Genomic DNA, 26,991 nt, shown 5'->3' with positions numbered 1-26,991 from the left:
CATTCAAATTGTTTAGCCCTGCAAGATAATTAGCTGTTGTTAATTATCCCGGAATAGTATTCCACATATATTGAAGTAGTTCTTTATTTCAAAATAGATTTTGAAACAACAGTCAGATTATTCTGATGTCCCGATAACCCTCATTCCACAAGGGTTAAGGAGAATTTCAGAATAGTGCATTATTTTGAAATAAGCTATTTTGAAATACAATCGAAATAAACTATGCAATTTGCGTAGCGCAAATTGATTAGCTTATTTCGAGCTAAGGATGCTGTGTAGATGCACTCTGGGGGAAAATCATTAGAGACTCAGTAGCCCCTTTGGAAAAGCCAACTCATCTCTGACACAGAACTGAGGAATAAGCATTGCAACACTGAAATGCCACAAAATTCCATTGACGCTGCTTTGCCCTATACTAAACGACAATAAACAGTATATGATCTTTTTAGTGCTTGGCATATCACAAACAAGATATGCAGGTACAATTCTGCTAGTTTTTTCACAATTCAGCTAATGCATTAAGCTTATAACATTTCACATTTTCCACAGATAAGCCTTCTCTTACAGTACAAAAAGTAGACATACCTACATAATTAGTGTTTGAGCAACAGTATGTCAGTACTTCCGGACAGAAGAAAAACATCTGGGAGTTGTCAAAGCAGGTTAACTTTACAAGATAGCTCCCTTGTAGCAGACTCCTGGTCAAATACACACTTTCCACTGCATTTAAACTGCAGCCTCAACACATAAATATTAAAAACCAAGCATAAGCTAACAAACTTTGTCATTTAGTTTGTATATAATGTACAGACTCTGAAACGAGCGAGTAGAAATGCTGTCCAACAGATATAGAATCATAGACTACTAGACCTAAAAGGGACCTTGAGAGGTCGAGTCCAGTCCCCTGCCCTTACGGCAGGACCAAGCACTGTCTAGACTAGCAGTGCACAACCCCTGGGTTGCGACCCCCAAGGGGGTTGCGGCTGTCTTCCAGGGGGTTGCAGTGCCAGGTCATCCGTTATTTTTTTCCTGACATGGCGTACATGTGGTGGCTGCAGGGAGAGCGGCAGGCAAGTGGAGCAGCATTTAAAGGGACTGCGATTTTTGGGGGGGGCGGGGGGGGGGGCTCAATCCAAATTTTCCCAGGCGTTGCATCAGGAAAAAGGTTGCATACCACTGGTCTAGACCATCCCTGAGAGATGTGTATCTAACCTGCTCTTAAATATCTCCAGAGATGGAAATTCCACAACTTCCCTAGGCAACTTATTCCAATATTTAACCAGCCTGACAGTGAGGAAGTTTTTCCTAATGTCCATCCTAATATACACAGGATTTAGTATTCTACTTTTTTTTTTGAAAAAATAAACCATATGGGTCATGCTTTCCAGCTTGGCGGACAATATTTATAAAAGGGAAAGAGGTTTTGGGGTCAATTAAGAAAGACCGATTTATGTTCAGAACATAGGTGTGGCTTCCGCTACTAAACAGCTATTGCCCAAAAGAATTTACCAGGTGTATTACCGGAGACAACCCCCAAATGCTAAACACGGTGGATCACGAGGCCAACGCAAGAGGCGAGCGCAAGTGCAGGGAACTGTGGAGGAAGGTGCTAACTCTCCCTGGGAGCTTGGGTCCAAGGAAGAAAGAGGGGAGGGTACAAAGTCTGAGCCGCGCGTCTGTATGAGGCGCTGGGTGGAAGTTACAGCAACGCGGGCCCCCGACGACCACGCAGGTGACCAGGACGCTAGTTGCCCTCTCCCCTTCCAGCGTCTCGCTCCCCAGCGTGGGAGACTGGTCGCACGCGGCACCGACCGGACCCCGCGTCAGGGCTCAGCCCCTCCGCCAGCAGGGCGCTTCGGGAGCGAGCGCAGCCGGCAGAGCGGCCGACCCCCACCCCAAGAGGCCCGAGGGCCAAAGCGCAGGCCCGGGCTGGCCGGTGGGAACGGGAAGCAGCTTTCTACGTACCAGCGGCCACGGCTGCCCGGGAGAGGAGCCCTCCCCAGGCCGCGCTCAGCCCGGGCGGTGAGTGGCGCGGGGGGGGGGGGGCATTAAAGGCCATTCAGCCACAGCACGAAGGGGGTAGCCCGCAAGAGCGGGAAGAACCCGGCGGGCATACGGGGGGGGGGTGGCCCGGTTGGGGGGGGTGATTCTTTCATTCACTCACAGGCAGAGCGGCGGCCGATCCCAGGAGCGCCAAAACTGTGGCTTTTGTCTGATGCCGCCTTTTGAAGACAGCCCTGTGGCAGCCAATCCTAGCGTTCGTTAGAAGCGACAAGCTTCACCAATAGCAACGCTCACAAGAAAACAGTGCTTCCATTGGCCAGCGGGCGTGGGACGAGTCACCACTTGAGGGGCGTGGCCAGCACTTAATGCTAAAGCAGGGTTTCTCAACTTTGGAATCTGGGCCACAATACTACTCACAGCACAGGCAGGGCCACAACTTAAGTGTGGTTGCATATACATGCAAATAGCTTCTATCACCCTGAGGGGCATGAATACAGATGTAAGTAGGGGGTGAATTACTGCTTTCTACCAGCCAGCTAAAAGGAGAGAGCTGCCCTGGGGGGGTGGGTATGTGCACTCAAAGGCTACGTCTACACTGGCATGATTTTCCAGTAATGCTTTTAACGGAAAAGTTTTCAGTTAAAAGCATTTTCGGAAAAGCGCGTCTAGATTGGCAGGACACTTTTCCGCAAAAGCACTTTTTGCGGAAAAGTGTCCGTGGCCAATCTAGACGCGTTTTTCCGCAAAAAAGCCCTGATCGCCATTTTTGCGATCGGGGCTTTTTTGTGGAAAATAAATTTCTGCTGTCTACACTGGCCCTTTTGTGCAAAAGTTTTTCGGAAAAAGACTTTTGCCTGAACGGGAACAGCATAGTATTTCCGCAAAAGCAGTGACAATCTTACATGAGTGCTTTTGCGGAAATTCAAGCGGCCAGTGTAGATAGCTGGTAAGTTTTTCCGCAAAAGTGGCTGCTTTTCCGGAAAAAGTGGCCAGTCTAGACACAGCCAAATTGTTTAGCGCTGCAAGATAATTAACTGTTGAGATGTAAATACAGCTCATGCCGGGATGGGGAAGGAATCTGAGGTGTGGTTATATAAATCCAATTCAGCCAGGGCTGATGGAGGATCCGTTGTTAGAATGGAATGTGATGTATTGTAACTAATTTGGGCTGTTGTGGAGGTCACAAATCATGCTACCCCTAAATGTGAGAACTGTAAAATATGATACCAGTGCTTGCAGTAGACACACCATCATTGTTAGAGGTCTTAGATGAACAAGTCTCCCACTTCCAGAGTTGAGTGAACAGAGTTGGGGGGAAAGGGCTTGAGCTGGCCTGCTTCATGCTTGCCTGGTGTGAGCTGTAAGACTGATTCAACCTGCCCTCCCCCCCCCCCCCTCCTTGTTTTAAGGATAGACCTAAAGCAGACTCTATCAGGAGTCTTTTTACTAGTCCAGTGGAAGCTGGAATCTTTTAGGTAGTGGCTAAAGAGTTGAAATCACTAACAGCTGAACTCACTGGTTTGGCCTGGAGCCAGACCTATTGCAGCCAGCAAGATTGCTGGCGGAAGCGACCAGCAAGTGGCCTGGTAGGAGTGGGAATAGGCAGCTGGTGGGAACGACTGGTCAGCAGGAGCAGTAGCAGGCGACCAGTGGAGCGGCTGGCGGGAACTACCAGCAGGCGGCCAGCAGAGCGACTGGCAGGCAGCCAGTAGGAGCGGTAGCAGGCGGCGCCAGCAGACCACAGGAGCAGCACAAAGCTGGCATTGCCTCAGGCTCAATGAGTGGAATCATCAGGGTGATGTATTATGGTCCGCACTGACTGGATAGACCTGTAAGTGGGGCGTTTGAAGTGGGGTATGGAGAAAATTTGGGAAAATGAATGGAACCCTTACATTGTTGTACTAGTGAGCCTGAGGGGCAAAGAACACTGCTCAGTCTATTTGAGCTGGGACGGTTATTTGTGGGGGGTTAGAAACTATGTTTGTGGTATTTTTCTGAGCTAATGCCATGTAACTTTTCTCCCTCTTTCATTAAAAGTTTATTTTCTACAGTCAGACTCTGTGCTTGCAAGTGGGGAAGCATTGCCTCTCAGAGGCGCCCAGGGGTGTGTGAATTTCCCAGGCTATTGGATGGGGGCTTGAGCCAGTTCTGTGTGAGATGAATGAAAAGGGACTCCTAGATATTGAACCGGGTCCTAGCTGCTGCTGGCACTACCTGGCAGAAGGGTTACACAAAGATCAAGGCAAGACTACACAACACACAGGCCTCATTTAAGTCAGTCCTGCTGATATTAACAAAATGCAAGATTTACCCAATTTCCACCTATATGACAGCACTGTTAATGAGCAATGACAGTCCAGGAATTTAACTATGAAAACGCATATCAACAGAAGACCATTATATTTGTTTTGGCTCCCATTCGTGGGCCGCATGTTGAACCTCACGTAAATCCAAACTGCACCATGGGCTGCAAACAAATAGGCTGCGGGCCGCATGTGGCCCCTGGGCCACGTGTTGAGTAGCCGTGTGCTAGAATTTGGGAGAGTTCTCTCATCTAGCTTGTGAGTTGGTGTTGGGAGGGGCTCTGCAACTCGGGACTGTATGCCCCTAGCCTGGACTAGGTTAGAGGTCAGAAACACAACCCTTAACAATACAGTTTCTTCTTTCACCCTATTTTAAAGATCTAGTCATTCCCATCTGTCCCAACACCCTGAACGTATGGGCTCCAGCCTGCCCCCCTCAGGCTCCAGCCTGCCCCCCTCAGGCTCCACGCTGCTGCCTCTCTATCAGATAACACTTTATAACCCTTGACCTGAAGTCTTATAGGTGGGCTGGGGTAGAGTGGGGAGGAAACAGCTTGGTAGGAAGACTTTAAGAGGCTCTGGAAGAGGCACAACTCAAGTTTTCCCATCAGGCAGCAATCCATCTTCAGTAATTTGAACACTTCTTTTAAATATTGCCACAACATTTTCTAACACTATTGGAAAGTTTACTTAGATTTCTGTTCTTGAGCCAAATAAGATTGCTTATTCTTATTCATGTAGCTAAAGGCAAAAATTGGCCCCTTGTGCACATTCTCTAAATCTTTTTTTTCCTAACTGCATTTTATTTCTACTTGAAAAATCTTTTTGAGTTGCAATTTTTTGGTTATTGTTCTGTGGAGTTTCCCAACATGTCTAATGCTTCTTATTGCCCAAATTATGTTTCTGTTCCCCTCGTAGATGTGTGGATAGCACCTAGCTCTTGCTTCGATATCTGACATAGGGCTGAATGTGGTAACTTTATTCACTTGAGTAATTTTATTGCCAATGGGGATACTCACAAATGTATAAGGCGCAAGATTTGGCTTCTCAGGCATATTTTTGTAATAAAAGCTAAAATTAAATTTTAGGAAATTGCAATTTATTCCCTTAATATTTACGGCACTGTCAAAATTGTATTGTAAAAATTCATATTATTTAATTCTCCACTCTGACACTAAAGCATCATTTCATTTATATGCAAATAAGAATATATTCTACTTCTGTTTCTCCATTGCAGAAACTGTTTGAATTATTTGGGTTTTCTTAATAAAGCTTCATGAATACGTATTTTTACACTCAATTGGTAGTACCTGGGAAGAAAAACTATGAATCAGACTTTTGTTGTTTTGAGCTTCATAATATGATGATATATGGAGTGCATAATTAGATGTCTTGTAATAGAAACAGTTAATCATCTCGATGAAAATACTTTTTTCTTTATGCCTTTCTTCTTGGTAGAGGTACTTTTGAAAAATGGACTACAAAAATTAACAAAGTTATACAAACTGCTTCTGAAAAATAAGAGTTTGCTGTCCCTTGAAGAGGTAGGCAAGCACGCAGCAGAAGCAGAGAAACGGCTGTCAAGGGGGGGGTCCCTTTAAGCACGTGTATCTGCAAAGCACTGGCACCAGCACACAGAAGCAACTGGTGACCTAAAGCCCTACCTGAAGTGGTTCAAGGTGGCCTTTAATGCGAGATAGCATATACACTGATTGGACGTTGTCTTTCAGAAAAGCAGATCGCTTTTTTGATCCGCTTGGCAAGTGTGGATGCGCTCTTTCGGAAGAAGTTTTTTCAGAAGGTCTCTTCCAGAAAAGCTTCCGAAAGAAGCCTGCAGTCTAGACGTAGCCGAAGGGGATTGCTTCTGTAACTTCTTGTTCAACAGATTTGCAGCTGAAATGTATTTTGTGGCTGGTTTGGGGCCTTACAGAGGGGGAACCCCAGTCTTGGGCTGTAAGTAGCCCTGATTATAAGTAGTTCACCCTGATTTGACCCCTTTAGTGGTGCCGCTAGACCACCTGATATATTACACCCATGTACTGGGTTGTCAGATTCCACTGGTATCCATGCATGTAAATTTTTTCCTATCAGTATTACAAAAGTGGCAAGCATACCCCTTTCTGGGTTACCAGGGTAACAAAATAACTAGCATGGGGCTGCTCTGACCAGGCTCCCTCCATCTGTGGCACAGTGTGGTGGGCTTGGCTCAGCCTGGGCAGAGCAGCCTGCAACATAATGGGCTTAGTCAGGCTGAAGCAGCCTCCTGCCATGGGATCACGGTTAACTGGTTAAACATTACATTTAATCAGCTAACTTTTAACTGGAATTTTACATCCCTAAAGTGAGGGGCATGCTGATTGCACGCAACATTGACCGTGAGAGCTGCATGTTACCTCTGTGTCTAATCAAAGTGCTGCTCTGGTTGAATCCGTACACCCCGCATATTCTAGGTATACAGGTGCAGTTAGGGTAGTTTTGCTATCCCAGGAGACCATCTTAATTATGACAGGCTTGCTGCCCACTGATATGAAGGAGGGCCACTCATGAGTCTCCCGCAGTAGTCTAGGTTGCCTATCGCTGAGATAGGGTTTCCAACCTCAGTCTGTTGCAGAGAGACCAGAAATCAGGCTGTGAATAATTCACTTACCCAAAGTAACCAGTGAGGACAACGAGAAGTCCTGTGGCAACTTATAGACCAGTGGTCTCCAACCTTTTTACACCCAAGATCACATTTTAAATCTCCGAACAGGCGAAGATCTACCGTCCCACCCCTTCCTTGAAGCCCCGCCCTCTCTATTCTCCTCCTGTCCATCACTTGCTATCCCCAGCCCTTACTTACACACTCTGATAAACAATTTATTTTTAAATTATGCGATATATAAAATTAAAATAACATATTTATAGTTATGAAATAAATGGTCTGGTTTTTATTCATGCTATTTAAATCTAAAATGAAGCATTTATAATTATACATTTTGTGAGGACAGAGTTCTGCGGCGGGGGGCAGGGAAGAGGGAACAGGGTGCTGGGAGGGCAGAGGACAGGGTTCTGTGGCAGGTGATAGAGTGCCAGTGGGGACAGGAATAAGGACAGAGTTCTGTAGCTGGAAACAGGGGAGTGGGAACAGAATTCTGTGGCTGGGGACAGGAAAGTGGGGACAGAATTCTGTGACTGGGGATGGGAGTGGGGACAGAATTCTGTGGCTGGGGACAGAGTTTGGGGAGTGGGGACAGTGTTCTGTAGCTGAGGACAGGGGAGTGGGGACAGAGTTCTGTGGCTGGGGAGTGGGAGCTGGGGAGTGGGGTGCCAGTGGAGGCAGAAAGTCCCCTGTATCTTCCTCCTCCCAGGATTCCCCCCCCCCCCCGAGGGAAACCAGCGCGTGCCTGCCCCGGGGCCGACCCCCTGGCACAGAAAAACCCCGCGTGCGCGCGCCTGCCCCGGGGGCTGACCCTCCCCCCCGGGCGCAGGGAAGCCCCGCGTGCACCTGCCAAGGGGCCGACCCCCTTGGCGCAGGGAAACCCCGTACGTGCCTGCCCCGGGGCTGACTCACCCCTCCTGTGCGGTGCAGGGAGCTGATGCTCCTTCCCGCAGTACATCCGGCAGAGCAGCTAGCGCTGCTTCCGGAATCACCGGAAGTTGCGCTAAGCTGCGGGACTTCTGTCCATCCCCGGGAAACCTACACTACCTCCATTTTCACTTGAGATAGGTAGTGGGGCTTCTCAGGGGTGGGAGGGAAATGGGGATGGGGCGGACAGGATGCCTCACGATCGACTGGTCGAGGCCTCGCGATCGACCAGTCGATCGTAATTGACCTGTTGGTGACCACGGTTATAGACTAACAGATTTATTGGAGCATAAGCTTTCGTGGGCAAAGACCCACTTCATCAGATGTATGTCAGATGAGGACAGTTTGTTCTTCCACAGACCCTCTTTTTTCTCTCATCTGCCTCACCAACCTACAGAGATCAAGTACAAAGTATGCCTGGAAAGGGGCTGCCATGACTTTGCAAACTGGCGAGAGCATGAGTAGAGAGACACTGAAGCTCTTGTCTTCGTGCAATTCTTCCCAGTTCTGCTAGCTTAAGCGCCTTACTACCTGCACTGGCAAATAGAAACATCGGTCTGATTACTCATCTAAATGAGGAACATTTAGAATAGAGGGCAAGGACATTTATAAATGTGAAGCGAATGTTGACCTCTCAATCATTTTTTAATGTCCCTACATGAATTGAAATCTATTTGGAAGACCACATATACTACATTGAGATGACAATTTCTGCTCTGAGCCACAGGAACTTGCAATCTATTTTCTATAGTACTTTATATGGTGTTTTTTCCACGATAGCATGTAGTACATTTACTCTCGCCTGATTCTTCCCTCATTTCCTGAGACCACAACCCCATTTTTGGAGTTTGTGGATTTCTTTCATATTCTCTGTGGGAAATTATTTCAGCGCTCTGATTTGGTATGGCAGCATTCCAAGTTGAAAGATTTGGCTTGCACAGGATTTTTAAGGCAGGATTTGTATTAAGTTCTGATGCTTTCTTCACTCTGCGGTATACAAACCATGGAGCATATGGCCCAAACTAAATGTGTGAACCGTTCTGCAACTGCTTCACATTATGCAGATAAAATATAAATATGGTAAGTAAACTGAGATGATAGAGGTTAGGGTCAGGAATACTGTAGCTATTGAAGAAAGCAACAAATATCAGGCAACTATCTGTGAAAATTTAAATGTTTCTGCCTGTAATGGAGAGAGTGTACCCCATACTGAAGGGGAGGGGGCTAAGACTCTGTGCGTGGAGGAAGTCCCACCCCTTTTCCTCGACTGGGCATGCTCCAAGTGCTGTAGCAGTATAAGAGGCAGTCGGGGTGGACTACCAGAGGGGAAGGAGCCCAGGCCGGAGCTTCTGAATCGCTGCAGCTACCCCAGGAGCAGCCATCCTGGCAGCAGCCATCACAGCCTCAGCCGCCCCAGGCGCAGCAACCCCAACAGCAGCTGCTTCAGCTGCAGACCCAGTGATAGCCCCGATCAGGGAGGCCATCCACGAGGGTCAGACACTCAGATCATCGCTTGGAGAGCCGAACAGAGCACTGGGGATGGTAGGAAGTGTCGCAGGGTGGAGGATTGTCCTCTGGGAGCTCAGCACACTTGGGCAGGATCCCCTGCTGAGCAGGCAGTGAAAGCCTCCATTGCCGACAGGGCCCTAGGCTGGGACCTGGTGGAGTGGGAGGGCCTGGGCCCCCCTACCTCCTCTCTCCCAATACCCTGTTCCCTAAGGCTATATCTAGACTGGCATGATTTTCCGGAAATGCTTTTAACGGAAAAGTTTTCCGCTAAAAGCATTTTCGGAAAAGAGCGTCTAGATTGGCACGGACGCTTTTCCGCAAAAGCACTTTTTGCAGAAAAGCGTCCATGGCTAATCTAGACGTGCTTTTCCGCAAAAAAGCCCTGATCGCCATTTTTGCAATCGGGGCTTTTTTGCAGAAAACAAATCTCAGCTATCTACACTGGCCCTTTTGTGCAAAAGAGACTTTTGCCCGAACAGGAGCAGCACAGTATTTCCGCAAAAAGCACTGATTTCTTACAGTAGGAAGTCAGTGCTTTTGTGGAAATTCAAGCGGCCAGTGTAGACAGCTGGCAGGTTTTTCCGGAAAAGCGGCTGATTTTCCGGAAAAACTGGCCAGTCTAGATGCAGCCTAACAGTATGGGGAGACTCACCTAGAGAGAGAGCGAGAGAGAGAGAAGTGTGTGTTTGGGGACTAGGTCTGCAGGGCCATATTTACCCTGGTGAAGGGAACTGTACTTTGGGACAAGGCCTGCAGGGCTGTATTTACCCTGATAAGAGGAATTGTGTTTAGGATTAGGGCCGCATTTGCCCTGCGGAAAAGAAACATTGTCCCTGATTTTGGGGCGTCACGACCGTTGACACTGGCCAGTATATTTCCAAGACATCTCATTTTAAAAAGACAACTATAAGGCAAGTCGTGGACTGGGTCTGTCCTCAGGCCATAATTTCACCACCCCTGAAGTATAGGATCCCTGGACTGGAACCCAGAGTAGTGAACAAACTTGGGTTCCTGTCCTACAAGGAAATTAATATATTTAATATATTATATGGGAAAGGTACTCTGATAGTTCTGCGTGACTGCAAATGGATTTAATTTTAAACCAACGTAACTTGAGAACTAAACAAATCTGGCTCTGGGGCTTTGTTTGTAGTTAGTTCATGAGGGTAGCAGGCCATCTAGTGGCAAGTAGATATATTTTCTTAGAGAGATGCTGATCTATTTTCTCTGTGAAATTGATACCTATATAGAGCAGTGTTAGTCCATGGCATCCTTATTACACAGGGTATGTCTATACTACAAAGTTAGTTCGAACTAACGGACGTTAGTTCGAACTAACTTTCATAGGCGCTACACTAGCACTCCGCTAGTTGGAATTTAATTCGAACTAACGAAGTGCTTAGTTCGAACTAGGTAATCCTCATTCCACGAGGATTAAGCCTAGTTCGAATTTACTAGTGGAGTTCCTCAAGGGTCTGTTTTGGGACCCGTACTGTTCAATATCTTCATCAATGATGTAGATATTGGGATAGAGAGTACGCTTATTAAGTTTGCAGATGATACCAAACTGGGTGGGGTTGCGACTTCTTTGGAGGATAGGGACTTAATTCAAAATGACCTTAGCAAGTTACAGAAATGGTCAGAGGTAAACAGGATGAGGTTTAATAAAGAGAAATGCAAAGTGCTCCACTTAGGAAGGAACAATCAGTTCCATACATACAAGATGGGAAGCGACTGTCTAGGAAGGAGCATGGCGGAAAGGGATCTAGGGGTCATAGTGGACCACAAGTTGAATATGAGTCAACAGTGTGATGCTGTTGCAAAAAAAGCAAATATGATTCTAGGTTGTATCAACAGGTGTGTTGTAGAAAAGCCGGAAAAGAGCATCTAGACTGGCCCGATCCTCCGGAATAAAGCCGTATTCCGGAGGATCTCTTATTCCTACTTCAAAGTCCCCCGCGGATTTCCCTATTACGAAGTTTAAAATTAGCATGCCCCTTTCGGAAAAGGGGCCAGTGTAGACGTAGCTTCTGTGTTTACTATATTTTGTAAGAGGGATAGGGCATGGGAAAAAAAAAGTATTTTCTCAAAGGATTTGAAAGCAGAGAATTTATGGGATGAAGGACGGCAATTTCAGATGACACGATCAGCAAAGGAGAAGATTCACACCCTGTGATAGAAAGTTTACCCTGTGGAAGTAGAGCACATTTAAATTAAATTAATTAATCTGACAGGCTGCATCTGTGGGAGAGTCTAGGGTTGAAATGATGGATGATGACGTCCAATTGAGTAGTAACAAGATGGGCTGGTATAAAGCCAGGAAACTAGCAGCAGAAAAGGGACTACAGAGGAAGTAATCTGTAGTTATTTCCTGGGAGGGAGTTTGAGATGATACATCAAGAGAAAAGAAGCCAGAAGCTGTAGGAAAAGAGCAACAGAGTCTGAGGGAAAGTGGACCACATTTGCTAGGTATAGCAGGGATAGGGAACCTTTTTGGGGTTGAGGAGCCACTGACCCAGAAAAAATCAGTCGAGGGCCACATATAAGGAAGAAGCAAAACAAAACAATACTTCACTGATGTGGATCTCAACTGATGAGCGGGGGGGGGGAAGACCCCCCCACCTCACTCATGCAATTCGGGATGCTAGACTTCCCCTTGCACTCCAGCCCCGCAGTGGGAGAGGCACCAATGCTCAGGGCTTCCCCCAGGCCAGATTAATTCTTCTGGGGGTCCAAAACTAGTAGATTTTTAGGACCCCCTAGAGTCTGGGATTGGGGACAAAAATTAGGGGTTCAGTTGGTGTTAGGGGGGCCTCCTGGGAGCAGGCTGGGGGTGCAGGATTTGGGTGAGAGGTAGGGTGGAGGAGAAGAGTGTGAATGCAGGGTACGATGCAGGAGTAGGGTGAGGATTAGGGGCCTGGACAGAAGGTAGGGTTTAGGAGTGGGTTGAGAGTGTGGGGGTCTGGGCAGTAGAAAAAGTGACAGAGGGGTCTGGAGGCCAAGATCTGAGCAAGAGGAGAAATGCAGGACTGGGCTGGGGATTTGGGGTCTGAGCAGGAGGGGTGCAGGAGTGGGCTGGTGGTGTGGAGTCTGGGCAGAAGGGTGCAGGAGATGGGGGCACCTGCCTAGCACAGCTGTGCAACGGATGCAGGCAGGCATGGCCCCACACTCCCATTGGTCAGGATTCCCAGCCAAGAGGAGCCTGCAAGCTAGTGCAGGGAACAGAGCTTCCTTGCATTGACATTCCAGCATGGAGCCATTCTTTCCTACCTTTCAGGAAGAGCTCAGCCTGTGGGTTACCTTGATCAGGCCTGTGAGGCTCAGAGTTTTCCCCCTCTCCAGCCACCGTGGGGGGGGGCACCGAAGTTCAGCATCTCCCCCCTCCGTGGCTGGAGTGCTAGTGCCAGATCACTCATCAGTGGGCAAGGGGGAGCCCCAAGTCTTGCAGGCCTGACCAAGGCAAACTAGGATGCATCTGACCCTCAGGCTGTAGTTTCCCCATCCCTGAGCTATAGGAACCCTGGACTGGAGCCCAGAGTAGTGGACAAACCTGGGTTCCTCTGCCACAACTGGGGAAGTGGCATAGAGCAGGCAGTTGAGAGTAGACAGTTCTCCAGTGGAACTTTGGTACCTTGTAAGGGGAGGACTTCAGTGACAGGGCCAGAGGGCTAACCTTGGTGGAAGTGTAATATATAAAGACATAGTGAAAGGCTGCCTGGCACTTATCTCAAGCCCAGGTCAAACAAACAGTCAGGGGGAGGGGAGGCATACAAAACAATAAGAGTCAACCTCACTCTTTACTCCTCCAATGTATACAAAAGAGATTGTGAGGGGTCACATCCCCCCCCCGTCCGGGGTCCCCTCCTTCGCCGCCCTTGTCCCAGCCCTCCTGACTATGTCCCTCACCCAGTGGGGACGCGGACTCTTCCTTTCTTTATGCTTCCCCCCTTGCTCGGAGGTGGAGGGGGGCCTGGGCCCACCCTCTTTCCAGGCCCCAGCCCAGGGTCCTAAGGTGGGGGTGCTCCTTCCCTGGGACTTCAACTATCCAGACATATGTTGGGAAACTAACACAGCGAGGCACAGGCTATCCAATAAATTTCTGGACTGCATTGGAGACAACTTTCTGTTTCAGAAGGTTGAGAAAGCTACTAGAGGAGAAGCTGTTCTGGATTTGGTTTTAACAAATAGGGAGGAACTAGTTGAGAACTTGAAAGTGGAAGACAGTATAGGGGACAGTGATCACGAAATAATAGAGTTCATGATCTTAAGGAAAGGTAGAAGCGAGACCAGCACAATTGAGGTAATGGATTTCAGGAAGGCAGATTTTGATAAGCTCAGAGAACTTGTAGGTAAGGTCCCATGGGAAGCAAGACTGAAGGGAAAAACAACTGAGGAGAGTTGGAAGTATTTCAAAGGGACGTTATTAAGGGCCCAAAAGCAAACAATTCCGCTGTGTAGGAAAGATAGAAAATATGGCAAAAGACCAGCTTGGCTTAACAAGGAGATCTTGCATGATCTCAAAATAAAAAAGGAGTTATATAAAAAATGGAAACTAGGACAACTAACAAAGGATGAATATAGGCAAGCAACACGGGAATACAGGGGCAAGATTAGAAAGGCAAAGGCACAAAATGAGATCAAACTAGCTACAGGCATAAAGGGAAACAAGAAGACCTTTTATAAATACATTAAAAGGAAGAGGAAGACCAAGGACAGGGTAGGCCCACTGCTTAGTGAGGAGGGAGAAGCAGTAACAGGGAACTTGGAAATGGCGGAGATGCTCAATGACTTCTTTGTTTCGGTCTTCACCGAGAAGTCTGGAGGTGTGCCTAACGTAGTGAATACAAGCAGAGAGAGGGTAAGTTTAGAAGATAGGATACACAAAGAACAAGTTAAAAATCACTTAGGAAAGTTAGATGTCAGCAAGTCACCAGGTCCTGATGAAATGCATCCCAGGATACTCAAGGAGCTGATAGAGGAGGTATCTGAGCCTTTAGCTATCATAGAATCATAGAATCATAGGACTGGAAGGGACCTCGAGAGGTCATCGAGTCCAGCCCCCTGCCCTCAAGGCAGGATCAAGCTCCGTCTACACCATCCCTGACAGATGTCTATCTAACCTGTTCTTAAATATCTCCAGAGAGGGAGATTCCACCACCTCCCTTGGCAATTTATTCCAATATTTGACCACCCTGACAGTTAGGAATTTTTTCCTAATGTCCAATCTAAACCTCCCCTGCTGCACTTTAAGCCCATTACTCCTTGTCCTGTCCTCAGAAACCAAGAGGAACAAATTTTCTCCTTCCTCCTTGTGACACCCTTTTAGATATTTGAAAGCCGCTATCATGTCCCCCCTTAATCTTCTTTTTTCCAAACTAAACAAGCCCAGTTCATGAAGCCTGGCTTCATAGGTCATGTTCTCTAAACCTTTAATCATTCTTGTCGCTCTTCTCTGTACCCTTTCCAATTTCTCCACATCTTTCTTGAAATGTGGCGCCCAGAACTGGACACAGTACTCCAGCTGAGGCCTAACTAGTGCAGAGTAGAGCGGCAGAATGACTTCACGAGTTTTGCTTACAACACACCTGTTAATACAACCTAGAATCATATTTGCTTTTTTTGCAACAGCATCACACTGTTGACTCATATTCAACTTGTGGTCCACTATGACCCCTAGATCCCTTTCTGCCATGCTCCTTCCTAGACAGTCGCTTCCCATCTTGTATGTATGGAACTGATTGTTCCTTCCTAAGTGGAGCACTTTGCATTTCTCTCTATTAAACCTCATCCTGTTTACCTCCGACCATTTCTCTAACTTGCTAAGGTCATTCTGAATTATGTCCCTATCCTCCAAAGAAGTCGCAACCCCACCCAGTTTGGTATCATCTGCAAACTTAATAAGCGTACTCTCTATCCCAATATCTACATCATTGATGAAGATATTGAACAGTATGGGTCCCAAAACAGACCCTTGAGGAACTCCACTTGTTATCCCTTTCCAGCAGGATTTAGAACCGTTAACAACCACTCTCTGACTACGGTTATCCAGCCAATTATGCACCCACCTTATCGTGGCCCTATCTAAGTTATATTTGCCTAGTTTATCAATAAGAATATCATGCGAGACCGTATCAAATGCCTTACTAAAGTCTAGGTATATGACATCCACCGCTTCTCCCTTATCCACAAGGCTCGTGGATGATCTTTGAAAAATCATGGCAGACAGGGGAGATTCCAGAAGACTGGAAAAGGGCAAATATTGTGCCCATCTATAAAAAGGGGAATAAGAACAACCCAGGAAACTACAGACCGGTCAGTTTGTCTGTCCCAGGGAAGATAATGGAGCAGGTAATTAAGGAAATCGTATGCAAACACTTGGAAGGTAATAAAGTGATAGGGAATAGCCAGCATGGGTTTGTGAAGAACAAGTCATGCCAAACTAATCTGATAGCTTTCTTTGATAAGATAACGAGCCTTGTGGATAAGGGAGAAGCGGTGGATGTCATATACCTAGACTTTAGTAAGGCATTTGATACGGTCTCGCATGATATTCTTATTGATAAACTAGGCAAATATAACTTAGATAGGGCCACGATAAGGTGGGTGCATAATTGGCTGGATAACCGTAGTCAGAGAGTTGTTGTTAACGGTTCTAAATCCTGCTGGAAAGGGATAACAAGTGGAGTTCCTCAAGGGTCTGTTTTGGGACCCGTACTGTTCAATATCTTCATCAATGATGTAGATATTGGGATAGAGAGTACGCTTATTAAGTTTGCAGATGATACCAAACTGGGTGGGGTTGCAACTTCTTTGGAGGATAGGGACATAATTCAAAATGACCTTAGCAAGTTAGAGAAATGGTCAGAGGTAAACAGGATGAGGTTTAATAAAGAGAAATGCAAAGTGCTCCACTTAGGAAGGAACAATCAGTTCCATACATACAAGATGGGAAGCGACTGTCTAGGAAAGAGCATGGCGAAAGGGATCTAGGGGTCATAGTGGACCACAAGTTGAATATGAGTCAACAGTGTGATGCTGTTGCAAAAAAAGCAAATATGATTCTAGGTTGTATCAACAGGTGTGTTGTAAGCAAAACTCGTGAAGTCATTCTGCCGCTCTACTCTGCACTAGTTAGGCCTCAGCTGGAGTACTGTGTCCAGTTCTGGGCGCCACATTTCAAGAAAGATGTGGAGAAATTGGAAAGGGTACAGAGAAGAGCTACAAGAATGATTAAAGGTTTAGAGAACATGACCTATGAAGCCAGGCTTCATGAACTGGGCTTGTTTAGTTTGGAAAAAAGAAGATTAAGGGGGGACATGATAGCGGTTTTCAAATATCTAAAAGGGTGTCACAAGGAGGAAGGAGAAAATTTGTTCCTCTTGGTTTCTGACAAGGAGTAACGGGCTTAAAGTGCAGCAGGGGAGGTTTAGATTGGACATTAGGAAAAAATTCCTAACTGTCAGGGTGGTCAAATATTGGAATAAATTGCCAAGGGAGGTGGTGGAATCTCCCTCTCTGGAGATATTTAAGAACAGGTTGGATAGACATCTGTCAGGGATGGTGTAGACGGAGCTTGGTCCTGCCTTGAGGACGGGGGGATGGACTCGATGACCTCTTGAGGTCCCTTCCAGTCCTATTATTCTATGATTCTATGATTCTATGACGCCACCCAACTGGCTGACTGGGCTAACCGCCTAAACACGTCAGCCCACGAGCAGTTCTATGTCCGCCTGCCCTGGCTACTTCCTCACCCCCAAGTGTCTGGGCTTCACCGTCCGCCTCCTGTTCCACTATCCTCAGTTTTCCCAGTCCTCCCTCAGTCCCGGCCGCTCCTCTCTCTGTTCTCCACCTCTCCTCCTTTTAACACTGCCGCTTCCCCTCCTGCACCGGCATCCCGGGGCCGGCTCCCTGCCCCTCCTCCGTTGACCTCACCTGAGCTGCCCCCCATTGCACCTGCGCCGGTGCTGCCATGTCTGGGGTCGAAGGCGCATGTGCCGCCAGGGAACTGGATGCTGCTCGCCAGCTCCGCTCCGGCTGCCAGCTCTTCTCTCACCGCGGTCCGAGGGGAGAGCGGCTTGTCCGGCCCCCGGCGGAGGTCTAGTGGCGGGGGTGCGCTTTGCTCCACGACCCCGTCACAGAGATGGTATTAAGACCCCAGACTCATGACACCCACAAAACGATATATTACCATAAGTTGTGAGGGGTAGGATCAGGGGCATTTGCTCCAGTTATATTTGGGCCTGCAAAGAAGCTGGAGATGAGAATAGTGAGTGGGGATATGGGTAAACACTCTGTGGCATCAGAGTTGGACCCAGGAACACTAGAAAATAGGCTTTATGGCATCAAAGCTATGGACATGCTTGCTTGAAACTAAGTCCAATAAACATCACATTGCCTGCACTTCAGACTTCTGGTCTTTTGCTTTCCATCTTCATGAAAAGAATCGGGCGGGGGAAGAGAAAGTTCCCTAACACAACCTGAGTCCTAAAGAAAACCAAACAACTGGGCAGTAGGGATGTAAAATCCTATTTTAAACCAGTAAAACGTTACATTTAATTGATTAACTAGGATCATGCAGGCAGGGGGGCCACTCTAGCCTAGATAGGCCCAGCTGGGTTGGAACAGTCCCTTGCCCATGGCGCAGGGGGCCCGGCCATGCAGGAGTGGCCCCACACCCGCAGTGTAGCATGATGGGTCCAGCCTGACTGGAGCAACCCTTTGCCCATGGCTCCAGTGTAGCCAGATGTGCTGCATTGCAAACTGCTTTGGCCACACTGGGCTGAGCCCATTGTACTGTGGGTGAGGAGCTTCTGCTCAGGCCAGGCTGGGCCTGCTGCCCTGTACTGTGGGCAGGGGTTGCTCCAGCCAGACTGGACTCAACTTGCTGCAGGCAGGGAGCTGGCTGATCCAGGCTGTCTGGGCCCACTGTGCTGCCCAGTTATCTGGTGGCTGGGCTGGGCTGGAGTGCCCTCCTCCAGCAGCGCAGTGTGATGGACCCCACTGGACTGGAGCGCAGGGGCTGCTCCAGCCTGGCCAAGTTGCCAGTTATCTCCAGCTTCCCCAGGGGACAGAACTTAAGGGGAGGGGACCCTGTGGTTCCTGGTCTCTTCTGTGGTAGGTGTGTTTCCTCTGGGGACACCAGGCCTCTCCTCAGAGGGGGCGGCTCTGAGTGGGGGCCTGGGCTATGGTTCCTGGCCTCTCTTCAAAAGGTGGTGTTTCCTACAGGATGGGGTGCACTGAGGTTCCAGGCTTCTTCCAGAACGGGAGAGTCTACTGCAGAGGGGACGGTGACAGGCCCTGGCCTACCTAGAGAAGGGGAGTCTCTTCCAGATGGGATGGTCCATGGTTACTGAGTCTCCTGTGGGTGTGGGCTTTGCTGTTTGGGGGGCTGTGGTGGCAGCCAGTGACTGATGGGACTCCCCCTCCATTCAACACTGTGGCCGAGGGCTGTGGAGAAAGGCTTGGGGCAGGGAAGCCACTTACCCAGTCCAGTGACTGGCCATGTAAACAGCTCTGTCGCCAGCTGGCCAGTCTCTTGTTGGTGTGGTCGCTCTCCAGTGGTCACTCTGCAGTGTAGCTATCCCTCCTGTAGCTTCCTCCATTTCCATGTGATAAAAAATAATCCCATTCCAGGCACTTCACGTTTTCCTGGAACAACCAAACCCTCACCTTGCTTTAAGAAAGGAAATCTTCTGTGTCCGCATATTTATCTATTTCCACCTCTACAATATTGCCTGGTTAAATATAGTCCATGGTTCAAGTTCAAGTTATTCTCCAAGTTAAACTTGCTATTGTCAGTGATAATTCACACAATGTTATTTTGAAAGTGTGATAATTTACAAATATATTTGTGCAAGGGATTGTACTAACTGTTTCTGTATTTGCATGTTTACCACCTTCCCCACAGCTTTTTTTTTAAAGTGGGTAATTTTTTTTCACCATAATGTTTCTATTTTTCCATATTTTGACTTCAGTGGCATAAAAAGCTTTAATGGAGTGAGAATCTAGCCAGCAATATCAGTAAGCAGCAACGATGACTACTTTAAAGCTGTCTTTTATAGTATTTCTTAAACTTACTGGTTTCACATTGTTTGTTTTCTTTAAAACTGGTCATCTCAGGGTATGTCTACACTACCCTCCTAGTTCGAACTAGGAGGGTGATGTAGGCATACCGCACTTGCAAATGAAGCCCGGGATTTGAATTTCCCGGGCTTCATTTGCATAAGCGGGGAGCCGCCATTTTTAAAACCCCGCTGGTTCGAACCCCGTGCAGCGCGGCTACACGGGGCACGAACTAGGTAGTTCGAACTAGGCTTCCTAGTTCAAACTACCGTTACTCCTCATTTCACGAGGAGTAACGGTAGTTTGAACTAGGAAGCCTAGTTCGAACTACCTAGTTCATGCCCCGTGTAGCCGCGCTGCACGGGGTTCGAACCAGCGGGGTTTTAAAAATGGCGGCTCCCCGCTTATGCAAATGAAGCCCGGGAAATTCAAATCCCGGGCTTCATTTGCAAATACGGTATGCCTACATTACCCTCCTAGTTTGAACTAGCGGGGTAGTGTAGACATACCCTCTGTGATTTAAATTATTTAAAAAAAATCGAATTCTTATATAGCGGATTCTATACAAAAGTAAAGTTGTGCATACTATCATAGCATATGATTAGTATTAAACTTTTAACATTTAAATCTGGAGGAAGTTAGGCATATATGATTGAAACATCTAGTTATTTTCCCATTGTATTTGGCATGTAGCACCAAGATGGAATAATAGCCTACAAGCCATTTTATAAATAGACTACTATAATAATAAACATTCCTTAACTTACTGTACATTCTGTAAATCATTAAAAGTCATTGTAACCACCCCAGTCATTATAATCTATTCTTCCCCACTATCACCCTGGAGAGACTATGCCCCTAATATATGAACAGTTCAAAAATGTGATATTCCACTTAAACCTTCTGTAGAAACACTGGGTTTGATTCACCTCTTATTTATATTAATTTTGCATTGGTAAAACTGCACTAACTTCAGTTGAATTACTCCTGATTTATACTGGTGTAACTGAAAGCAGAATGAGATCTTCCGTTCACTGATTTTGAGACAGATACAGCAGAGAGCAACAAAGACATGATGTCTGTTTTCCGTTTGCATGCCATACTTTCACTTCTAAAGAGCTACTAACAAAAGAACAAAGAATTATAGTTCATAAGAAAACTGTTTCATACTCCTATATAAAAGAACAAAGAAATATATACAAAGAAAACCATGTCTTACCCCAACTCCAACAGGCCTGACTGAGGTATGCTGAAGTCCCAGCAGGCAGAATGAAGCAGTTACAGTGCCCCCAGCAGACAGCAGTGTTGGGGCCCTGAGATAAAAGCAGTCTATCAAAGAGAGAAATTTTGTACTGAAAGAAAAGTGATACATATATCACTTAAGGCAACTGGCTTAAAATATTAAAAAAGAGGACAGCATCATAGAAAGGGGGTTTCTTTAGAAAATTGCCTGTGGACTATATTTTAGTGTTCAGAAGCCTCTTCCTGATGTTATTTTATACAATACCCAGTTTTCTCCAGTTTCAGAAGTACTAATATTCAGTGGCTGCAGAATCACAGAAAGCTTCTGGATTCTGCTTATGCCTCCTCCACACTCCTGAAGTCCTATTTCCAGCAAATGTTTCAGAACTATATAGCCCTGCGCATGCACACACATGGCTGCGCACGCTCACATGCTCACACACACACACACACACACACACGTACATCTACACTGTGGGGGTTTTCCAGGATACTGGAGATATCCCAGAAAAACTCCGCCACGTCCAGGGAACGCATTTGCTCTTCTGCTTTTTCTTTGCAGAAGTGCAAATGTGCTCTTTCAGAAGCCTTGTCTTCCTCATTCCATGAGGAAGAAGGGATCTTCTGAAAGAGGGAGATTTTCCAAAATTTGGTCCAGTGTAGACAGGTCAAATTTCGGAAAAGCCTCTTCCAAAAAAAAAAAAAATAGGAAAAAGCTGTAGTGTAGACCTACATACCAGCCACTCAGGTGTTGATGGTTCCCTGCTTTGAAAAGGCTTCATTTTGAACTAAAGATATTAGATACCTTTGATAAAATATGTTGCCCCTTTTTGTAAAACACAATAGATTATTAAATTAAATATCTGGCTGAATGTAATTATTATATTACCTTATATTTTATCTCTGTGTAGTGCCTATTTTCTGCTAGCCTAGTTCTCATTTGTTATGTTGATATTTGTTATTTATGCTTTTTGCTTGTTTAAAATAACTATAACTAGGGATGTGATGAATTCCTGATACAGAATCTGATTAAAATAAAAAACCCTCCAATTTCAATAACAGTTCATAAATTTACTTGGACAGTGCTTTTCTGATGCTTTCTAAGAATATGGATAATGAATGTTCAATAGTGTGCAAATACAACCTAGTGCAAATTTCAGCTATATATGACCTTAGGAATACATGCTACATACCATCCGGAAAACATTGGTCATTTTTATAACATTAACAAATAATATTGCTAAAAATCTATTAATTAAAATATTAACAAAGTTTGCTAATATAAAGATGGATGGTAGTGCTGCTTAAACCCCCTCGTCTCTGTCTTTTATCCTGCAAAGGTGCTTGTTTGGGGATCACCACGTCAACCTTGACTGAGGTGGCAGAGGACTGGTGTAGGAGATTTTAAGGCTGTGGAGCCAAGCATTACTAATCTCAGAGAAGTGTCCTGTTCCCTCAAACAGGAAGTCTTGAAGAGTGGTAACTTGAAGAGAGGACTGTAACTAGGAGCTCCACCTACTGCACTGCTGACTGCCCTGCCACCTAGTCCGTAGCATCCCAGGCAATTTGGAGTGTGCCTCTCGCTATCGCTGTGCCTTCCTCCACTAAGGCAACGAACTTCTGGGCTCGGTCCTGTGGAAGGGCCTCTTTGAACTTGCCGATGGAGTCCCACGGGTTGGATGTCAGAGCATGCTATGGTGACAGATTTGGTGCTGTGCTTTGATTCTGGTGCCAGGGACAGTTTGTCCATTGCAATCAGGGAAGAATGGTGGGAGTACAGGATCAGCATAATAGGTATGCCCCACAGATTCCAATACAACCACTGAGTGGGCCACTGTCTCTGATGCTGCTGCTTCCGGAGCCGCACTGATCTTGTGGGATGGTGGTGATTTACCTTTTCTTGATGAGGGGCTGAACTTTCCCTCTGACTTGGACCATTGTCCTTTTTGTAACCAGGGCAGAGCTGTACAGTCCTGAGTTGGCCAACTGAGCCTCACTGGCGACCAGTAAGGAGATGGCGTGGATCAGTGCCTGCCCAAAGAATGGTACTGGGGAGTTGGAGACCAATGCCACAACCGGGAATGATCCTGCATTGGAGAGTATCAATACCTGAGAGAGAGCCTAGTCGATGATCTTTGTCTTGACAATTTTTGGCAGGAGGCCCGTTGATATCATGGGTATGGGGATTAGTATTTTGGTGGTGTCCCGTGCCTTGTAGGTGGAGATCAGGGTGTGAAGTACCTGGGTCTTCTAAATAACTTATTCTTTGTCCATCAAAAGCATTATGAGGAGCCATGGTCCACTGCTGCTTTCAGAATTCAGATCCCCGGCTGAACTAGGGGATCCAACCACAGCAGCGACCCTGTGCGAACATGTGGCCTGCAGAGCGAACATGTGGCCTGCCTGACACAGGTCTTTTTCCCAAAGTCCTCTTCCCCTCTGGTGCTGGTGGGCCCTTCATCTTTAGCAGCTTCTTAGGCACTAGTGAGGGGGAATGGTGCCTGGTGAATTCTGGTGCTGGCCGTGCGTTCTGCTTTGATGCCAAGGTGGTAGGTGTGGAGTCCAATCCGGAGGGTTCCAAGGCCAGACAAAGTGCAGTGTCCATGAGAAGATCCTTGAATTGGATATCCTGCTCCTTTTGATTTTGAGGCTGAAAGACTTTGCAGATCCTGCACTTGTCCTTTCTATGGGACTCCCCCAAACACTTTAAACAGCATCATGGGGTCACTAATGGACATTGGTCTTCTGCATGATGAACATGGCTTAAAGCCTGGGGAAGACGGCATTCCCAGCCAGGACTCTAACTACTAAACTATTACATTAACACTTAACTTAATAGTCTAAGTACCTAAAAACTAAATATAAAGGAAAGAGAACAATTAACTGTAAGAACTGGTAGGCTCCTGCAATGCAAAATAGGGCTCTTAGATCTGTAGAAATAAAGAACAGAGAGGGAATAGGGCCAGTGGTGCCTAATATAGCATCACATAAGCAACTCCAGGGGGCGCCACAGCCAATCCCATGGACACTGCTAAGGCAAAAATCTCTATTGACTGTTCACATGGGCAAACATACACCTGGAATGGAATCAACATGAGTAAACATACGAAGAAGTCTCATTTCACTGTCCTGTTCTCTCTGAGAACCTGTTCAACTGAAGTAAAGCTGGTTGAAAAATTGTTAACAGAAGAGTTTTCTGTTGGAAAAATGCAATTTTGCCAAACTTGAAACATTACAAGGGAAAGTGTTGATTTCTGTGGCATCTTTGTCAAAAAATTCTTGAAATGAATTGTTTTGACTGCCTCATTTTGTTTTGATAATATCAAAATGTTTCCTTTCAATAAGATAAAAATGTTTCATTTAGACTTTCTTGTTTAATTTTGATTTGAGTTGATATAATGTTAAATGTTATATTTAACATTTGAAAGTATCTTTTATATTTGATGTTTTGATATTTCCAATACATTTTTTTAAAATTTTTGTCCTGTAAGTAATTTAGAAATTTCAGCTTTCCTACATCAAAAAACTAATTTTGAAATGTCTGAATTTCCCATGGTATAGCAATTCAGCCTTCTGACAAACTATAACTGAAAAATAAATCTAAACTTCCTCTCTCTTAGCAATCAATTTTAGCTTTATGCAGTACTTAGTTTTCTCCAGTTTCAAATGTATTAATAATTCAATAAAGTATGTTGATGATGGTCATGGTATGTCACAAGTTTCTGCTTTGCCCCAACCCCCAAACAACAAAAGTCTTTTTATATTAGGACTAGAAGATTTACCCAGCATTGCTCAGGTCTTTAACTTACAAAGATTTGTTTTTCTTCATTTAAATCAGGCATGTCCAAAGTCCGGCTCGCGGGCCAATTGCGGCCCGTGTACCGGTTTAATACGGCCCCCCAGGTAATTTGGCAATATCTATCTTTTATGGCCCCCAACGAATCCATATGTATTGAGATGAATACATTGTAAAATCTCAGTTAATGTTAGTTGGTCTAAATCAGTTATAAATATATTTGGACACAACATGTATACTTGGTGTTATGTTCCTGTTCATATTTTTTGAACTTAAAAGTTGACAGACAACCTTTATTACCAATAATATGTAATGTACTTTACAATGTTCCTGACATATATTTCAGCTTCCTGGATTTTTTTTTCATCTGGCCTTCAGATATGAAAGGCAGATAACACCTGTTTAGATTTGTCATCCATGTGACAAAATGAAAAGTATGCCGTTTGCAATAAACTTTGCATAAAATAGTTAATTTGCATTTAATTTTAATGGTTCAAAGAATGTCAGGCAAAATTGTCGTCCCTCACGCATGTTCACTTCATCAAATCTGGCCCTCTTTGAAAAAAGTTTGGACACCCCTGATTTAAATCATTGTTATGGGATGGGGCTGAGGAAGAAGGGTTCAGTATGCAGGCTTTCCCGGGGAGAAAGGACAACTCGAGCCCTCTCTTAGCACAGTAGCTTGGTGAGAAGTGCTTGTCCATGGCCACCGCACCTGCAGTGGCACAGCTCGGGAAGGGATGCATGTCAGATAAACTCTCTGAAATATATAGTAGTTAGCAGTCTCTTTCTTCACCTCTGTTCCCCTGCTGGCCCAGTGTGATTATAGCTGTCCCAGTCCCCATCTCTAGCCCTTTGCTGTCTCCCTGTGATCATTCTACAGTATAACTGTCCTTATTATCAGATTCCCCCCTTCCCATTTTATGAGAAACCATTGAATTCTAAGCACATCCCGTTGTCCTGGCACAACCAAACCCTTGCCTAGCTCTTATTGTTTAGGAGGAGTCCTTGAACAAATGGACTCACATATGGATGGACAGGACACAGACATTTCTAAAATATATAGTAAGACTGATGGATGGTGGGCCTCGTTCTGTCTTTCATTTTCTCTCCACACCATTTATAATGCCTTTTTCAGAGTAAAGGAAGATGACAGTATCATTAAATTAATGCAAGATGTCATCAAAGGTGAAATCAAATGTCTATCCTTGGGCTAGTTGCCAACGAGATGTGCAAAAATAAGATCTTATGATGGATTTCCATGTCCATAGTAATCACCTGTCTGATTTTCAAAAATGCTGAATGCTCAACAGGAACTTAACTTTATATTCCATGTGTGGGAGAATAGACAATGCAGCTGGTACAGATGTGCAAGGTCCCATACAACTTATAGGGCTCTGGATGGCTTGAAAGTATGCATCTTAACTACATGGCACATATCAATAATAGATTTTTATCCTTAACATTATATTTCTTCACTTTTGTACCTATCAATCAGAAACCCTTTTGATAAAATGAGGAATGTGCAAATTGGGATTGCATGAAGTATATGTAAAGGCAGTATTGTTCTTTAGGGGTACTGTAATGAGTCTAGGACAGCAACATGGCCTCCCTCTGACCCAGAAGAGGAAGGGCCCTCTAAGAGCCGTTGGCGGGCAGGTCCAGCCTCACCCAGCCCCACGCACAGGAAGCAGGACAGTGGGACCAGGAGTATGAGAGCTCGGAGCTCAGTTGGAGCCCAGCGGCTGAACAGGCCAGACACTCAGCCCCAGGTCCCACAGCAAAGGGCCCAGCTATGCGGCGCTTGACAGGAGGACTGGGTTGGGCCACCAGGACCCCTGCCAGCCCCCAACAACTGGCCCAGGCCGCTGAGGCCACTCCTATGTCTTGAAGACTCACCGAAACCTCCAGGACCCTTGCAAGGCCCCGATAACTGGACTGGTCCACCAGAGCCAGATCCAGAACCTATGGACATGCTGCCAGCACCTCCATCCCCAGCGGACACCAAGGAGCAGCGCACGAGCCAGGTAGGCTCCCAGGGGGAACTGGGAAGTGGTCCAAGGACACCCGACCCTGGGGTGGCTGAGGAGATGGAGGTCAGGTGGGCAGTATGTTGCATCTTGTATCCCCGCTGACCCACAGACCTGGTCGGCATGTTGTGGTCCAGATCCCTGCCATCCCAGTGGCTGCCGTGTTTCTACTGTCAGGGTCCTGGGCTGGGTTGTAGTGGAGCGGGTGGGCCTGCGTCCCCCCTGCCAATCCTTTACTCAGGTGGTAGGCTTCCCCTTGTGGGGGCAAAACCCCTGCACTGTTGGCTTTCTGCCAGTGAGGAGATCCAACCCTTCCCTGCCTGGCTGTCACCTAGCCAGAGCTTTAAATTGTTATGGAACTGCTTGTGTTAACCTTTTGTCTGTCTGCCCTGCCCTGACCCAGAGCAGGGCCTTATATACTGCTTGCCCAGGCTGGGCCAGTAACTGTTGACCTGCAGCTCTGCCTGGACTGAAGGCCGG

General features: G+C 46.3%; 1 protein-coding gene and 1 long non-coding RNA gene across 9 annotated transcripts in view; one reads left to right on the top strand and one right to left on the bottom strand.

The window, feature by feature from the left end:
• CDC7 (cell division cycle 7) overlaps positions 1-20,680 on the bottom strand; it is a 69,030-nt gene extending 48,350 nt beyond the window's left edge. For 4 of the 8 annotated variants that reach the window (XM_075936504.1, XM_075936505.1, XM_075936510.1 and 1 more), the window contains exon 1: positions 18,865-18,899. In XM_075936504.1, the coding sequence (XP_075792619.1) occupies positions 18,865-18,884 (20 nt within the window). In that variant the 5' untranslated portion in view covers positions 18,885-18,899. Of the gene's footprint in view, positions 1-1,965; positions 2,011-2,164; positions 2,319-18,864; positions 19,014-20,662 lie in introns of those variants that run through there. The other 4 variants (XM_075936509.1, XM_075936512.1, XM_075936506.1 and 1 more) reach the window with 4 other exon arrangements.
• On the top strand, positions 1,420-24,386 carry LOC142830580 (uncharacterized). Its single transcript, XR_012905952.1, has 2 exons — positions 1,420-2,022; positions 22,026-24,386. It is a non-coding gene; the product is annotated as an uncharacterized LOC142830580 (long non-coding RNA).
• Positions 24,387-26,991: the final 2,605 nt, after the last annotated feature.

The sequence above is a fragment of the Pelodiscus sinensis genome, chromosome 9, assembly GCF_049634645.1.
Source record: "Pelodiscus sinensis isolate JC-2024 chromosome 9, ASM4963464v1, whole genome shotgun sequence".
Taxonomy (NCBI): Eukaryota; Metazoa; Chordata; order Testudines; family Trionychidae; genus Pelodiscus; species Pelodiscus sinensis.
Note: the sequence above shows the minus strand (reverse complement) of the source record. Positions and strands in the feature narration are given on the sequence as shown.